The sequence below is a fragment of the Balaenoptera ricei genome, chromosome 14 (assembly GCF_028023285.1).
Source record: "Balaenoptera ricei isolate mBalRic1 chromosome 14, mBalRic1.hap2, whole genome shotgun sequence".
Taxonomy (NCBI): Eukaryota; Metazoa; Chordata; class Mammalia; order Artiodactyla; family Balaenopteridae; genus Balaenoptera; species Balaenoptera ricei.
In genome coordinates this window covers 78,311,342-78,328,916 of record NC_082652.1, presented here as the reverse complement: position 1 = coordinate 78,328,916, position 17,575 = coordinate 78,311,342, and the positions used below count along the sequence as shown (strand labels likewise).

At 43.7% G+C, this 17,575-nt stretch overlaps 1 protein-coding gene across 1 annotated transcript; it reads right to left on the bottom strand.

Moving 5' to 3' along the window:
* Window positions 1–475: 475 nt before the first annotated feature.
* On the bottom strand, window positions 476–15,587 carry SEC11C (SEC11 homolog C, signal peptidase complex subunit). Its single transcript, XM_059893728.1, has 6 exons — window positions 15,408–15,587; window positions 8,162–8,271; window positions 5,645–5,794; window positions 3,351–3,470; window positions 1,542–1,599; window positions 476–915 (listed from the first exon to the last, which is right to left on the bottom strand). The coding sequence occupies exons 1-6, from the start codon at window positions 15,492–15,494 to the stop codon at window positions 862–864; spliced, it is 579 nt and encodes a 192-aa protein (XP_059749711.1). The 5' UTR covers window positions 15,495–15,587; the 3' UTR covers window positions 476–861.
* Window positions 15,588–17,575: the final 1,988 nt, after the last annotated feature.

Sequence of the window (17,575 nt, the reverse complement as noted above, 5' to 3'; positions counted from 1 at the left end):
CTATCTGCTTCTTTCCCACAGCAACTGTTCCTCCTGAAATCACACGTCAGTTTATCACCTGTTCCTTCTACTACACTGGAACCTCCATCCAGGCTGGGACTCAGTATCCCCAGCACCTAAGGCAGCAGCTGGGACACAAGGGTCTGAAAGATGGTTTAACGAGGGACTATTTTATATTCAGGATTGCGTATAGTGCAAAGATAACGAAACTAAACTGTAACAGTGGAGATCCCTGGGAAATGGAGAGGGAGACTGAGGGGAAAAAGGACACAGCCCTTCTACCCTTCTGTGCTTTGTGCGGTTTGTCAAAGGAGTATGCACTGTTGTTATAATTTATCAGACACTTTTCAAATAATTTATCCAACCATCTCAAGATACACCAGACCACAAGAACAAAGCAGATTACACCTTTCCTTCTAAAAAGGTTTTAGGTTTTATTCATTTATCAGACTACACTTCAATAAATAAGAAATCATTTTCTTTTAAGGGCCTGTTTCCCCTGGAAATGCTATGAGCAGAATTTTATTTTTGAAACTCAGGTGTTACAACTATATCACGTTTGGACTATGCATTATCCCACTGGCAGGCCAGGCCCAGAGACGGCCTGCCTGATTCTTGAAGTGCTGCAGACCCTCAAGCTTGGTTTAGAATGATTACCACGAGAAGCAGAGAGACTGAGCACATTCAAATCAGAATCCACAAAAGAAAACAATCTTCACTGATGAATCATTTATTCAAACAAGACAAAAACGTCTCCACATTGTTTCCTTTTATACAGAAAGTGGAACATTTCAAATATATTAGCTTTTCTCTTTTTCAACAGAATTTATTTCTGTCTGGTCCCAGGAATTGCCTTTCATTTTAGGATTCACGTTTTAGTAACACATATGCACCCATTACAGCCAAAAGAGCGTACTGCAAAGAAAACACAGTGGAAAATTACCGTGAGGACTACAAATAAATTTGGTCTATAAATGTATTCAGATAAAGTCTGGTCAATACTGGACTGAGGAGAGGATCAAAAGATGACCTCTTCCACATGCTTTGTTCTCCAAATGAGCTGCTTAATAACACATTAACAGTTAAAACCCCCAAATATATTGATGGACCAAGGAGCACACACCCAACACACACTGCTAATGTACTACTCATTCATGTGTAGGTTTCCTACTGTGTTTCAAGTGATTAAAAAAAAATATGGATACTATTTTTGTTGAAGTTGGGAGATGAGCATTACTGGGCTTATTGTACAACTTTTTTCATATGTTTAAAGATTTCCATAATAAAAAGCAAAAAATATATAGGTGCCATTTTAGAACACACTGTATAAACATAAAAGGTGGAAGTACTTACTTTCAATAATTAATTTCAATAATTTAAAATTGATAATTTAAATGAGTATATTAATTTGTAATTAACTACAAATACTCTGCAGAAGAATTAGCTAGCAAAACATTCTTAACAGACTGCATCTTTACAGTTGCATGTGTAAAAGCGCCAATATTTTCTTAAAAAATAAAGACGTACACATAAATTCCTACCTTGAATTTTGGATAGTCGTTCATTATTATGGTGACCATACCAACATATGGTAAAAACCTAAATTGTGGGATAAAAAGCCAGAAGTGTAAAAAGTGTTTGTAATATAATGATAGCAATACTTGAAAACACTATAAATCAGCATAGGAAAAAGTCTTCCTTGGGAACAACACTGATTGGGGCCATAAAAACAATATTCACTCCTGCCTCAGAAGGTTTTATTAGTAAAAAGCATCAGCGCTAACAGCCAGGACAACTTTTTAAGAAGGCAAATTAGGATCTAGAGATGCTACTTGTCTTCACTTGCTGCATTTCACCCTAACAGAATGAAAATAATTAGTTGAGCCACTTGTACAACAGAAAGGGCAAATCGAGTTCTTAATTTTTCTTAGTAGAGATGTAAGATTCAGATAGCCTATATATAAACTGCTGTGAGAGAGAGCTTTGAAAGCACATGAATAATTATTGCCTTGGCCAAAAAGTTCGTTCGGGTTTAGATCTTACTGGAAAACCCGAACAAACTTTTTGGCCAACCCAACAGTTTGTAACTGAAGGAATCCTCATCATTTTCATTGCACAGCACTTTTCAGATGTAACAAAGAAGTCGGTTGGGCAGTGAACACAAATGTGAATCCCGTAATTTATACCCAAACATGATTATGATCCCAGAGAGAATAAGCCAGGATAAACCAGCCAATGATTATGCTAACAAAATTAATGTTAATATGGAATCAGTTTGACCCAAGTCTCAATCATGTCACTGATAGGAAACAAGGTAACACCCCCTTAGTACCCTCCAGTCTGCTTAAAAATCAGTAGCATCAACCTCTCACTTATACAAAGCCTCTCACCAGAGTGTCTAAAGATACAGGACTGACCAGCTGCAGGTCTCTCTCATCTCCCTGCAGATATTCAGGTGGAATTGCAATAGAGTAGAAATGGTTAAAAGGTGAGCACAGGGAGAAAAGGGGTAGAAAGAGGCCTTAAACTACGAGCTGATGAATAAAGCTGTATCTTAGAAAATGGCCACCGGTGTTCTCCAGCCTTACACAGCTGGTGGGATTTCAATAAAAGGAGACATTTCTAGCAAGGGTTAAATATAAAAAGGGTCACCAAGAGAGGGGGAGAATCTCCTTTTTTGGTATTTAATAACAGGACAGACTCTCTGCTGTGTCAATCAGAAGCAGAACTCATGGCTGGAACAATTATGCAAAGATGGGTATTAAAAATTTTATCACAGAACTTTTCTTAGTAGTAAAAACCAGGAGATAATCTAAATGTTGACCAAAAGAGGACGAGTGAAATCAGCTATGATTCTCAGAGGAACACCATGCAGCCGTTTAAAAAGATATAGGTGTAGATTTGACACAGAAAGCTATTTGCAACTTTCTGCTGGGTGAAAGAATAAAACTCTTCTATGTAAAATTATGTATTACATATGCATACACACATCTATATAGGTACAAGGAATATCTAGAATATTCATCACAGTGTTACACAGTAGTTATTTCTGAAAGGATTTCTTATAATTGTTATTTTAAATCTATAAATAATCTCTAGGTGAGGATTTATTTCAAAAATAGAATTAAACCCATGATATAGATAGCGTACTTGCATTCAGCTTTAGATTTTAGGTCCTTAGGAAGTTCTGAATTTTGTTTAGTCTTCACAGTACAAAGTAAAACTGCTGACAACTCTCCTGACGTATAATCTTTGTAATGAATGATTCTATTAACCTTGGTTTCTTTGTTGCTGAATATTTTTCTGGTTTCTGAATCTTCTGCATAACTTAGAAGTTAATCCTCACTCACCCTCTGGCTCTCCCCACCACATCCTTCTTTTCGAGCCAGTTCTGGCCTTCTTTGTACAAGCCTCTGTCGTCAACTTCATTATTATCTCCTTTAGTCAGAAATTTGATGTCTCCATTATCTCTGGAAAGCAAAACAATGTCCTTTCAAAAATTATTTTCAGCACAGCATCGTTAGAAAAGTATTAGCTTGGCCAACACTTTACAGGCACATATGGGCAATGAGAAAAGCAGTCAAAGATAACTTGATCTTTCTTGGTCTAAGATGCTTGCTGGCAGACAACCATTCAACCAAAGCACAAATCTAATGACAATTTTGTAGACTTAAATTCTAAAATACTTAAGTTACCCTGATAACCAAAAAGCATGCAAAGCACAAGGGCACCAGGAAGGCAATGATTAGCTCCAGCATCTGTTTCCATCCATTCTTCATCCCCATGGACCAACTGGTTAACACAGATTATATTCCTCTTCACTCGACACATGAACTTGGTCCCAGATTACACAGATTTGAGCACAAGGTAATTCAAACACAAATGTGCTCTTAGCTCTCCCCAAGCTTATTTTTCCTTACCAAATGTGGGATGTGTTAATGCCTTATTTCCTTCACCACTGAGCAAAGTGGATTACAATCCAGTTTGCAAACAAACAGGAATTACAAACGGCATAAAACCACTGTGTTAAAGAGACAGGGGGGATTCATTTTAAACATTGTAAACTGGTGCTTACACAGCCTTGATACTAGAAACACAATATTATAGCCTTATAGAGCTATAAAGAGGGTCTTTTTTCAACAAGACAAATGAGAAAATGCACTAAATAATTTGATAAAATATTAAAAGCCCACAAAGATTTGAAACCACGCCAGAAAGAGTAAGCTGATTTGCAACCATGGTTATAAAAGAAATTAAGAGTAGAAAAACCCGGGCCATCTCTCACAATTCATGCAAATTACAGCAAAGCATCATTATTTCCTTAACTTTGAACAACTTCTCATCTTTGTTTTCTTTTTATTTTAATAATATATTTTATTTAACTCAATATATCAAAAATATTCCTTCAACATATAATCAATCTAAAATTATTATTGAGATATTCTCTTTTTGGTACTAAGTCTTTGAAATCTTGTGTATATTTCACACTAGTTACATTTCAAGTGCTCAGTAACCATATATTGCTGGTGGCAAACTCATTGGCTAGTGCAGCTCTACAGGGAATGCACAATTTCCCATCTTTGGAAATTGTTTTAAAATCAGGTGAGAGTTCTGTCGCATCATGACTGAGCATATTTCTTCATCAGTAAGTTAACAAGTACTACTAACAAGGTAATGTTAGTGCAGTACCAGTGTATTAACACAAACTGAAACAGGGTCATTCTAATGTTTAGAGTAAAATGAAGTGAATATTTTTAGTATCAAACATCTTTGGGGAACACCTGGAAGCAGTGAATGGAATGAGAATCTCATACCAGAAATGCACAAATAGTTAGACACACAGACACAGACAGACACACACACACACACAGAGGATGAGCAATGCTCCATTATTCAAAAAATACAAATATATATACCTAACTTTAATCCCATAACTCATGCAGGTAAAATGTTATACTAAGCTGCATAAAGGTAAATGAATAACCACGTATGTAATGTTTTCGCTAATCACGTGACTGTACTCTCTCATGGAAACTTAATATGTTTGAGCTAGAAGTCATTGTTTCTGGTTCCCAAGAGGTGTTTTAATAAGTCATCACTGGCATTTAAGGAAAAGGCAAAGCCATTTGTGGCGGGGAGAATTAATGCAGGATATGCAATGATCAAATCATGGGAAGAGATGGGGAAAGGAATTTTTATTCATCCAGGGGTAATATAACTGCTGAGAATGCCAGTTTGTCCAAAGTGACATGAGAAACAGGTAGCTTTCTGCATTTCAGAAGATAATTCTCTTACGAAAATTATCCTCACTTACCATGAGATCTGATTTTCTTTGAGACTCCTTCAAATAACTAATATTCTGCAAGAATACATTCCAGCGTACATTGTGCAGCAATTCAAGTTTTTCAAGTGCTTTAGTAAACATCAGTTCATTTCATTCACATAATCACCCTGTGAGTTACTGTGGGTAAAGTATTATTCCCATCTTACAGACTCAGTTAAGTAGCAGGTCCAAAGTCACCCAATTACTAAATGGCAAAACTAGGAACATAATCCAGTGTTTCTGCTACTTTCTAATCAACCATTCAAACTGTCCACAGTTTTGTCTACAAAACAAAACCAAAGAGAAGTAAAGCCTCTTTACTTTTCATGAACTTTGATTACTCTGTGAACTATTGGAATGTCTCGGCCTTCGACTTTAAAAACAACGATTTCACCAGCTCTAATCGGGTCTTCCCGGAAATTTGTTAGGAACAGAAGGTCGCCCCTGTGAAAGGCTGGCTCCATGCTGCCACTGGAAAGAAACACAAAGTCACATCAGAATTATGTTCACACCAGGTGAACATTTCAACCCGTAAAGAATACAACAAACATACCACTTAGAATATCAACTTTCATCAACAGTCAAGCAGGTCTATGAGCTATAAAACAAACCACAGCAATTTCTTTCTGACTGCTCAAGGTGATAATAGTGAGAAAGGGAGCGATTTCTTCTTGGATTTCAGTATGAGAAGGGCACTAGCGGGTCCCTCTGCAGTTTGTATTAGGTAGAAAAAGAACTAAGAAAAATGTGGACTCTTTGAAGTAAAAGCCAATGACGGCTAAAATGCTTAGGATAATTTCTTCATCTACTGCTTCATCTTTATTCCTTTGACAAAATTCCTGAAGACACGCAGTGGGAAGAAGTTTCTAGAAAACCATCTCAGTCTGTGATAACAAGGACAGCAGTTTTAAAAAAAACCTCCCTGAACAAGTCTCAGAGGCAGGATAAGTGCACTGTGGTTTGGCAGCAGGAGTCATTATCGTGCCCCATTAGGAAGGCAGTCCTTTGAAATGTTTCACTAATAACAACTTACACTTGCTTTCCTCAAGGGCCAGGGATTTTCCCAAGGTCAGTGTTCCCCAAGGTCACACATCCCTCGTGACGTCAACAGTTTATGCTGACAAACCAAATTGCTTTAGAATTGTAAAGGATGCTTTAAGAAAAAAAAAAGTCCCCATGTACTGCAATTTCACAATAATCTCTGCACGCAAGTGTGTCTGTGTGATTGAAGGAGGGCCGGAACACCTCGGACGGAGTTCTGGCTCTGCCGAAAGTAACTGAGATGCAGGCGACTTGGCCTTGTTGGACCTCAGCTTCCATATTTGTTGAGTGACAGGGCCCATCTGAATTTGAGGGGTTTAATTTTTTCTTTTTTCAAAAGCCTTAAAATCCTTCCTTCAAATGAAATCTTACCAGGTAAAGTATAGTCACATAAAGTACATAAAAGTGGAGCTGTCACAACCGAAGCAAGGCTAAGGCGTCTATAGTCCGTGAGCTTGGTCACCTTTTCCCTCCTAACCCATCCACCTGGACCCTCGGGCACCCCTGGAGCACAGTGTAAACACCAGTGAATTAGAGGCCCCCTCAGCTCTGTGTGTGAACTATGTCATCCTCAGGCTCCTAAGTTTATGAAAATGCTGCATCTCTAGAAGCAGGTCCCTTGGCCAGCCACAGAAGGGCGGCCTGGTGAAGCCCGGGCCAGAGCTGTTGCCCCATCACGTGACAGCGGGGCCCAGAGGAGGGAAAGGGCACTGGCTTGGGAGCCAAGAAACCTGCGTGCTGGTTCTCCTGCTCTGGCCAGCGGTGACCCTGGCTGCGCCACTGCTACAGCCCGCTGCCCCCCCTGTGGAATAACAGGGCTCTACGCCCACTGCAGGGAGACTCAACGACCTAAGGCACCATGAGCAGAGCATCTGCAAGCTCCTAATGGCTCACAAACATGCTACTTCATTTCAAGTTGATTGTGAAGTTTCTCCCCTTGGATGACTTCATGGCTCTGGGAAGTTAAAGTATAAACTTTTCTCAGATGAACACGCTGTGCTTTCTAAGAGTAAAAGTCTTGAGAAGAGAGGAGTCAGCCTCCACGCGCTGCTGAAGAAACTTGAGGAAACACCAGACACCATGCTGGGCACAGACTCCCTGCCCACGCGGGACAAAGTGAACCAAGTAAGAGCTTTAAATTGGCTATGTTTAAAAATCAACGCGTAGGGCTTCCCTGGTGGCGCAGTGGTTGAGAGTCTGCCTGCCAATGCGGGGGATGCGGGTTCAAGCCCTGGTCTGGGAGGATCCCACGTGCCGCGGAGCAGCTGGGCCCGTGAGCCACAGTTACTGATCCTGCGCATCTGGAGCCTGTGCTTCGCAACAGGAGGGGCCGCGACAGTGAGAGGCCCGCGCACCGTGATGAAGAGTGGCCCCCGCTTGCCGCAACTGGAGAAAGCCCTCGCACAGAAGCGAAGACCCAACACAGCCATAAATAAATAAATTAATTAATTAAAAAAAAAAACAAAAAACTGCAGATTTCATTTAAAAAAAAAAAATCAACGCGTACACAAATAATGCATTGTTACTATCTTATTAAAATGTCATTTAACATGGATTAAAACATTAAAACATGAAAGTAAATCACACTGCACTGGACCACCAGCATCAACATGATGAAAGGCCTCAACTGTCTATTGAAAAAGATTTTTCAGCAAAAGCCAAAAAAAAAATGAAACCTTCTCAAAACAGGTATCAATAAAGAAAACTATAAAACTTTATCCAATTAAAACACCGAGTTTGGGTTGTCCACGCTGCTCCTGGGTCCTGGGCAGCAGCAGGACGGCCGGCGGGACCCACCTCAGCACCACCACGATGGGACTCTCGCTGCCAGTGAGGACGATCAGGCCTTTCCAGATCATGAGCGCAGAAGATACAATCATGGCAAAGTTTAAGACCTGGTAATAGAGCTGGAACGAAAAAGGCCAAACCAAAAGTAAGAACCGGTGACAGAATATTCACTAACCCAAAGCTGGAGATGTGCTTGTTTAAAAAAAAAAAAAAAAAAAAAAGCTGTTATTTTAGGACATGAAACTAGTTCACACAAGCTACAAAATTAGGCAGAATTTCAACTTCTGACCATGGAATGCCCATGTATCTTCTCTCCTTCCATGAGAGAAAAGGAAAAAAATAAAAAACCAGAGTAGTCTGTGGGACCTGCTTTGTTAAGGCCTCGGTACAACTCTTCCTACCTCTCCAGAATCCCCCAGAACCTTCAACCCTGAGGGGCCCCACCACTCAGGTTCTATGGCTCGGCCTCCCGCTCTAGCGCAGAGGCCGTAGGTCTAACCTGAGAGCCCCGACGTGCCCACGGTTCACCTAGAACACTCCGCAGCCCCACGGCCAGAAGGGTCCCAAATGAGGGCGCAGAATCCTAGTCTCACAGCACTCTGTCCTACATGAGGTTATTCTTCATCGGAAATTACAATTCAAAAGGGAACAGAAACTGTAAACACCTAGATGTTTAGGGTTTTCTTAAATGTTTTAAATGATGAGCACCCAATATGTGGTGAAGAACACGGCAGGAAGGCCACCCGCGTCCGCATCTAGTCCTAAGCCGCCCTCGCTCCACCCGAGACCACGGAGCTAGGGCCCACAGGGCTGCCCGCCCTCACTGTGCTCCAGGACGGCTCCGACTGTGGTACCTGCCTCAGCCCGCCTCCTGCAGGTGCTCTGGGTGATGTGAAGAGTGTGGATGGCCCACCCAACACTCTGGTGTCTCAATTCCTGGACCTCCTCACCTCCAGTGACCCTCTCCCTCCACCTGAACCGTCCACTCTCAGCGGCATACCTGGCCCTGAAACTACTCAATCCCCCACCACGTCTCGAGCTCAAGTAGCCCCTCCACCCGGGCACGTGAGCCTGCTCTTCTGGCCTGTGTGTTCACCTACACGGCCAGACTCTCGCCCTCCAGGGGCCTCCACCACCCACTTCCGTCTCTCCACCCTCGGCATGCAGCGTGCAGCCCCCATGAGGCCTGGCAGCCGCCCTACTACAAGACCGTCTGTCTACCCCTCCGGAGAAGAAGCTTTCAGACCTCTACCCGCGAGGGGAAACCTCTGAGTAGAGTCGGAGAGGACAGCTTGGGCTCTAACTGCTTCTCAGCTTTTCTGCCCATCTCATTCAGTTTAGCCCCACCTCCCCCTCACCCCTCCCGCCCGTTCTGGAGACACCTGGAACTGCCGGCTCTTGGGTCTTGGAGGCACCTGCAGCATAAGCAGTGGAGACTTACGCCTCCACGTCGCCCCACTGCTGGTTCCAGCTGTCAGTTGCCACCCTTCTGTTTTCCAGCTTCTAGTATTTGATTGCTCTTGTTTCCCTTTCTGGGCTGTCTATCTTGGAGTAACTGATGACTTTTTAAAGTCCCTTTACTATATATAGTTTTAGTGGTGTTTCAGAGCAAGTGAGATTAGATAGGTTAGATCCCGTCTTAACTACCTGCCAGCTTTCCAGAACATCCTTTGGAAGTGAGTTAGGAACTAGGACTCAGATCACATGGCTCTGGACAGTACTGTTTTCCTCAAATATCCAATGATAATTTTAACTGAGACAGAATGCAGGGTTATGGACTCTTTTTGAGGATCGAATACAGTTTAAAATGCAGTTTTAAGCACAGCTTAAATATAGTTTTAAATAGTCTTTAAAATGCACAAGGCCTGGAGAAATGGGGGCTGAAGACACTCAGGAAGGCCCAGGAGGCACGTGGCAGGTGGTTTTACACGGTTCTGACTTCTGAGAGTGTAGACCAGCCTTTACAGCAGCGGTTCTCAAACTTCAGTGTGCACCAGCATCCCCACGTGGGGCCTGAGAATTTGCACTTCAAACAAGTTCCCAGGTGATCCTGAAGCTGCTGGTCCGGGGACCACAGTTTGAGAACCGCTGTTCTCTACCATCGGTTCTCAACCTTGGCTGCACGTTAGAATCACCTGGGGAGCCTTTGGAACATGGTCTACCTGGTCTCCATCCAAGACCGAGGGAACCAGTGGGAGGGGAGGGGTGCTGGCATCCCTGTTTCTCAAACGGCTCGCAGGTGGTCCTGATGCAGAGGCTGGACCACTGTTCTACACCTTCTCCCTCCCCTGGGCTTCAGTCTCTCCCACCTTCAATCCTCCTTCCACCTCACATCCTCCATAAGGCTTCTTCACTCTCTCTTCACAGCCAAACCTCAGGAGCTGCTACCCCAGGTTTCTCCCCTTCCTCACCATCTACAGTCACCCCTCAGCCTACACACCCAGTCACATGCTCACTAAATCCAACGGACAACTGTCAGTCCTCACCTTGCTGACCTTTCGGCAGCGGTCAACACAGACGATCACTTCTACAAACTCTCCGCCCCTGGCGTCCCGGGTGGCACACTGCCCACCCTCTGACCACTTTCTTTCTAATCTTCCTGCCAGTTCCTCCTCCTCTAACTGGACCTTCAAATGCCGGCACCGGCACCATCATGCTAACCGCTCCCAATACTGAGATTTCCAACTGCCTCCCTGACAGTCTCACTCGGATGTCTGTAAAGGCAGCTCCAACCCAACACGGTCAAAACTGGACTTATCTTCTCCAAAAAGGCTTCAGTGCTCATGATCTCATCTCAATACATGGCATTCCCATCCACCCAGCTGTCTGCAGTCACCCCCCACCCATTCGTTCAATCCTCTCTATCTTCTAAATATGTCTGGCATTTGTTCAGTTCCTTCTATTCCCACTGCCACCACGCTCCTAAGTCACCAGCACAGCCCGCCGGACACTGCGAGAGCCTCCTAACCAGGCTCCCGATGTCCACGCATGCATCTTCCGACGTGTTCTCCACGCTACACTCAGCACTGGTTTTCAAATGCACCTCTGGTCATCGGGTCATCTCTATGCCCTGCATAAGGCTCTTTGATTGCATCCCACACTCTGTGCATGAATATGGTCTCTAAGTCCCTGTCTGATATACGCCCTCTCCTCTCCAGTGTCCGCTAGTAAAGCTCACTGCACTCCAGCTCCACTGCTGGGCTCTGTCAGTGATTCAGAAAGCACATGCTCCTTTCCACTCCAGGACCTTCACCGGCTACTGTCGTGGCCCAGAAGGCTCTCCTTAGGCTCCTTAGCACACCTAATACTCACTCACCTTTAAGTCCTACTTTAAACATCAGTTCCCAAGGGAAGCCCTCCCTGACCCATTAGACCAGGAGTTAGCAAACTTTTTCTGTAAAGGGCCAGGTAATACATATTTTAGGTTTATGGGCCTTATCATCTCTGTTGAAATGACTCAACTCTACCATTGTAGTGGGAAGGCAGCTACAGACAATACGTAAAAGAATGAACATGGCTGAATTCCAATAAAACTTTATTTATAAAAACGGGCAGTGGGCTGGAGTTTGCCAACCTCTGCTATAGACCAACCTGGGTCCTCCTGCTATATATTCTCACTGCATCCTGTATTTCTTTATACCATCCATCACCTTGATAATTATGCATATAATTATTTAATGCATCTTTCACACTAAACTGTAAGCTCCACAAAGGCAAGGATCATTTCAGCCTTGTTCACAGCTGTATCCCCAATGTTCAACACAGGCCTGGGAAAAAGTAAGTATTCAGTTTGTTGAATAAATAGTGAGAAATACACGGTGGACACATACAAACTAGTAGTAAGAAAAACACTAAAATCTCAACAACAAAAAAGAAGTACAAGCTTAAAACTATTAATATTCCAAAGAAGAAACACAAGTGGCAAATAAACACAAAGTGTTTAAACCAAATCCTGCCTCCCCCTTGCCCCTTTTCGGCCTAGTAAATGTAAAGGTTTTTTGTTTGTTTCTGTGTGTGTGTGTGTGTGTGTGTGTGTGTGTGTGTGTGTGTTTTAATGCTAATACTCAGAGCGTGACAAGCATGTATGCAAGTGGTGGGGACGCAAGTTGGTATAACCATTCTGAAAGCAATTTAGTGTCAAGCATTAGTATCAAGAGGTTGCTCTTGGCCCAGTAACCCTACTTCTAGGAATTCAGTCTAAAATAAAGGCAGATAGGGAATTATGGCGCAAAGATACTTATTTTTAATAACAGGGAAAGGGAAATAAATGAGCAACAACAGAGAAATGACTGAGTAAATAACGGCAAATTACTGCACTATTTGAAACAATGAATAAAGAACTTTAATGGCAGGACCGAACACTCAAGATATATTAGGTGAAAAATGTAGGCTGCAGTAGGATCTCCACAAACTGTAAAACAGTTTATAAAGCAAACACAAGGAGCTCCCCCGAGATGCTGAGTCTATCTTAGCATGGTGGAATTATGAATGATTGGACTGTCTTATTTAAACTACTTTAAACTACTCTCTATTCTTTAAAATTCCTATGATGAGCATAGATTAATTTCAAAATCTGGGAGGGGGTAGGGAAGTATTTAAGAAGAGCAATTTGACAAGATAGAGGCCGTTAAAATAATCATTTTGAAGAGTGTGACAAAACATGAAAACATTCTGATATGATAGGAAGGAAAGAAAAGCAAAGCTCAAAACTGTCTCTTGCTAAAATTACAACTGTGTGCAAGTATGTAATTTGATTGAGGTAATCGTGAAGGTTACAAAAGTGGGGACAAAAGGTGCATTAAAATAACTTATTTTGATGTAATAAATGAAAATAGGATAATAAATGTAATTCAAAATTAAAGTTACATAACATTTTTTTAACTCCTTGGCTTAAGTGCCAACAGCAAATTATCAAACTAAATTAAATTCCCAGGAGAGCAAAAAAGGAAACTGGAGTGCTAAACGGACATTGTTCAAGTGTTGGGCTATAATATGTTAAACTGTTGCTTAAAGTAAAATCAGCCTTGCTAGTCACATCAGCCTGAAGCAGAAGTTGTTCACCGGAGTTCACGTTCAAAAACTTCGCCACCTGCTCTGCTTGACTTAAAGGATTTAATAAAGAACTGTTGTTTCATTATGAGCTGCAGCTCTGATTAGGAAACCCCCAAGGCATGGTTTTCTACAGAGATTGCCATCTCTATACACGTTTTCAAACCATCGGACTCCACCCTGATAAAAGCAAATTATACAATATTGCCACTTATCTAATAAAGACCATGTACTAAGAATATAGTTTCCAGTATGATTTTCTATGCTTGAAAAATTCATTGAGAGGAAATAAAATCAATTCCTCAAAAAAAAAAACTTCTCTGAGCAAGACATTTGCTCAAGAGATAGCCAATTATATAGAAACCTAACAATCAAGCTAACTGCAAAACCACACATCACCCTTCCAGCACCCTATCTTTAAGGGACTTAGTATCTAAGTCTAGGATTGAAATCCTGGAATCTAGAAAATGTAATTTTGATGGAACTACTGACAAGCTGATTGGAAATATACACCCCACATTTCACTGGTGCCTTTTCTTATTGTTCATCTTTGCCTACCAACTCTGTATGCTTGGCACTTAATCATCCCAGCAGAGTTTAGAAGCAAGCTCACAGTCTTTGTCAAGCAAAGATGAAATAGCCAATGTCTAAGGGTTTTAAACAAACGTTTCAGACCAGATATTGTGGCTGACAGAGCAGCAGAAATGCCAGTGGCTGTTTTTCTTCCTCTCTTCCTCACTGCAGAAACAAAGAATCCTTGTTTTTGCATGTGGCTCTTTCCTTAATTAACTGTAAGCAAGGGCAGCAGAAACAGGAGGTCCCTCTTCCAAGACTGGTGGAGCGAGCATGCCTGACAAGGTGTCATAGGATGCTATTGTGGAGGGAAAAAGAAAAAAGCAAAAGGACAAAGCTTTAAAAAGAAAAACAAAGTACAAGGAGGCAGCAGATTTGAGCTTCTGAATTTTAATTAGAAGACTAGCAAAACACAGACAATGCAACCAGCTACTAACAGGCCTTATCACTGAGAGTGGGAATATACAGAGCTTTCAAAAGGCAAACTGGCTTAGCGACTGACAGATTCATCAGAAGGCCTTCACTGATAGTCTGCAGTCGGTAATCAGTACCAATTTCAGAGACATTTTTAAAACCTACCCAATTAAGTCGAGATTTTTTAAGTAAAGCTCTGCTTCCTGGAGGATTTTCTTGTAAACCACATCAATGTTCAGGGCATTAGCTGTTGGTTTTTCCAGGTAGTGAGAATCTCTGCCACAACTCATCTTAATCACAGAAATTCCCAGGAGCTCAACTGACATGCACACCTAGAAGGTTCTCAACACGGTTCAGGAGATTCAAGTCACCAAATTCCCCCACGCTACTGCACTAGTCTGAAATTCTACTCGGAAAAAAGAGAGAGAGAGGGGGGACGGGGGCGGGCTAAGGAGAGGCAAAAAGGAAGTCTTCTTCCGAGGCCCTCTCCCAGAGGGATGAAACATCAACTCCAGCCGCCCAAAGACCCCACGCTAGCTGCCTCCGATATTCAAGGTGCTGCCAGACGACGGAATCCAAGAATGAAGTTAGAGAAGACATCTGGAATCCCTTTTGGAATACTGATTCAGTCCACAATGATGGAGCACCACCAGTGAGCTCTCCCGCGCGAGGAGTTTTATTTAGTCCCGACGCCCGGCCGGGAAAACACTCCCCGGGATGGGAAGAAACCGCGTCGGGAGGCATGACTGGACAGCTCCCATCGCTAGGAAGTTCTCCCCTTTCGCCTGCCTTTCTGCCACTTCCATCCGCGGGCAGCCTCCTTCAGGACGTCAGGCCTCAGGAACCCCACAGAGAAATCTGTTCCCTTTTCCACGGGATGGCCCTTCAAATACGTGCAGAAGGCTGTCACTCGCGGTAGAGTCATCTCTCCCCGCTTTCTCAACCACACGACCTCCAAAGGACGGGGTTCCTATTCTCTTCCCCTTCCGGGCCACCCTCCCCTAATTGCGCTTTTGTCAGTGCAAGAAAGTGCCCACACGTGGGTCTGCGCGGATTTGAACCCAGGGCCTCCGAGAGCCCAGGGCGGGAGCCTCGGGTCGCCACCGGCCCCAGTCGCGGGGCGCTGTCCTTGCGGGAGCCCCATCCGGGGAGCTCCGACTCCCCGCTGTCTCAGCCGGTCGCGGCTCCCGGACGCGCCCCCCACGCGGGACTCCGTTACCTGGCGCTTGTTCATCTTCCTCAGATCCCCAAAGATGTCCAAGCCGGACGCAGGGAGATGCGACCCCACGGCGCCCGCGCGTACCATGCCGGGCTCTCTGGGGGCCGAAGCGGCCCGCGGGCTCCGGGTGTCACAGACAGCTGCGGAGCACCGGCCAGGCCCCCGCCCAACGGCCTTGCCGGCCACATGACCTGAGACTCGCTCGGGCGTCTGGGAATCGTAGTCCTGCGAGTCTTGGCCACCAGGGTACCTGGAAGGAACCAGGAGGAAGAAAACTACCACTCCCAGAATTCCGCGGGCCGAGAGCCTCGTCCAGTGAAGACCCAGGGCTCCCAGAGAGGCGGGCGACCGGGCTCGGGAGCTTCGTCTGACCCTTGCGAGGGAACCTCGGGAAGCTGGTGATGCTGCATATGGCTCGGCCAGCTCGGGGAAGTGACTACTCAAGAGCAACCGAGTTCCCCAAAACTCTGGTCAGGCGCCAGGAGGACACCTAAAGCTCCCTCGGTATTCACCTAGCCGTGTATCTAGCCTATTGGATGACTGCGACTAGGGAAGGCGGGGCTTCTGCCCTGGGGTAGGCTGTGCGGACTAGGGGAGGAGTCTAAACATGGGCTTGGCGGGTGGGCGGGGCCTGGAAGAGGCGGGAATTTTGAAGCCTCCGAGTTACGCGCTCTGCAAGAGTAACAGGATTTGAAAGCAAGGAAACAAGAGAATACAATGATGTATCCTCTGATCATAGCTGTGTCGCAACGGATGTTAATTGAATGAAAAAATAGCCAATTAATTTTATGCACGAGGAAACAGAAGCCCAGAAAGGTTAAATGACATGGTCAAGGTAAAGTGGCAGAGTCTGGAATAGAACTCAAATTTTAAAATTTCCAAATACTGGATTATGGTAATCCTGATCCTAGATTATATTTAGTTTATTCACTCACTCATTTATGCATTATTTATTTCATTCATTTATTCACAAATCTTTTTGGAGCATCTACTATGCACCTGGCCCTATTCTAGACACAAGAAACAGTGAACATCTAGCAGCGGGAAACATAATAAATAAGTAAATTATACAGTACCTAAGGAGCGGTGGTGCTATGGAAGTAGGAAAAGCAGATAAGAGAGAGGAGAAGCTCTGCGGGAAGGGAGCAGGTGGCAATTTAAAATATCCCACAAGTTGACTTACCAGGAAGCTACTGAAACGTACACTTCGGGACACTTCACTTGCAGAGGCCCCTTCCGAAGCCTTGAAGAAAAATGGTCATATGGTTTTGTAAGAGTTTAAAAAGCAAGATATTTGGGACTTCCCTGGTGGTCCAGTGATTAAGACTCCACGCTCCCAGTGCAGGGGACCCGGGTTCGATCCCTGGTCTGGGAACTAGGTCCCGCATGCTGCAACTAAAGGTCCTGCACACGGCAACGAAGATCCCATGTGCCACAACTAAGACCCGGTGCAGCCAAATAAATAAATAAATTTTTTAAAAATTATTTAAAAAGCAAGATATTTGAATTGCTATTGGTTGATTTCCATTTCTTTGTGTTCCAACTTCCCCTCCATCATACTTCCCTTCATGCCGGAGGGACAAGGAACGTTTTGAGGATCCAGCTAAGGAGAAGTTGAGTTGGAGATACATTTAGTTTGGGTTTAGTAGATATATTTCTGTGGTTCATGGCTATTTCCTGCCATCCTTGTGCAGGAATGGCTTCTAGGAATACTACCACCCACTGTACCAATTCACCTGACATCGTGGCAGGAAGTTGCACTAGAGGTGGTATCCTGATATGAGGGTCTCCTACAGCACCTGGTCTTGGAAGTATGTGGATAATAGAAAAGAAACAAGGTTTGAAAGGTATGGAGCCAGAAGCTAATCTGCATACAAATTTGCCAAACATCAGATGTATAATATAAAATTGTCATCAGTCAATCAGGAAGATAGGGTGATCATTAAAACCAGCACTAACAGTTGCTGGAACCAAGATGGTAGAAATGAAAGTATTTAGATGTGTTCAGATTCTGGATATATTTTGAAGGTAGAGTCCTCAGGATTTTTTGAAAGAATAGATACAGAGTATGAGAGAAGAAAAGAAGTTAAGGCTGACTCCAAGGTCTTTAGCCTGAGGAACTGGAAGGATAGAGTTGCCCTCAACTGAGGCGAGGAAAGCTATGGGCA

What these genes read in the sequence shown, in the direction of transcription:
- SEC11C (XM_059893728.1), bottom strand. Translation starts at nt 15,494, where the DNA reads ATGGTACGCGCGGGCGCCGTGGGGTCGCATCTCCCTGCGTCCGGCTTG. An exon ending in GGAAGATGAACAAGCGCCAG is followed by an intron (nt 8,272 to 15,407) that starts GTAACGGAGTCC and finishes TTTTCGTTCCAG; the next exon opens with CTCTATTACCAGGTCTTAAA. An exon ending in CCCATCGTGGTGGTGCTGAG is followed by an intron (nt 5,795 to 8,161) that starts GTGGGTCCCGCC and finishes GTTTCTTTCCAG; the next exon opens with TGGCAGCATGGAGCCAGCCT.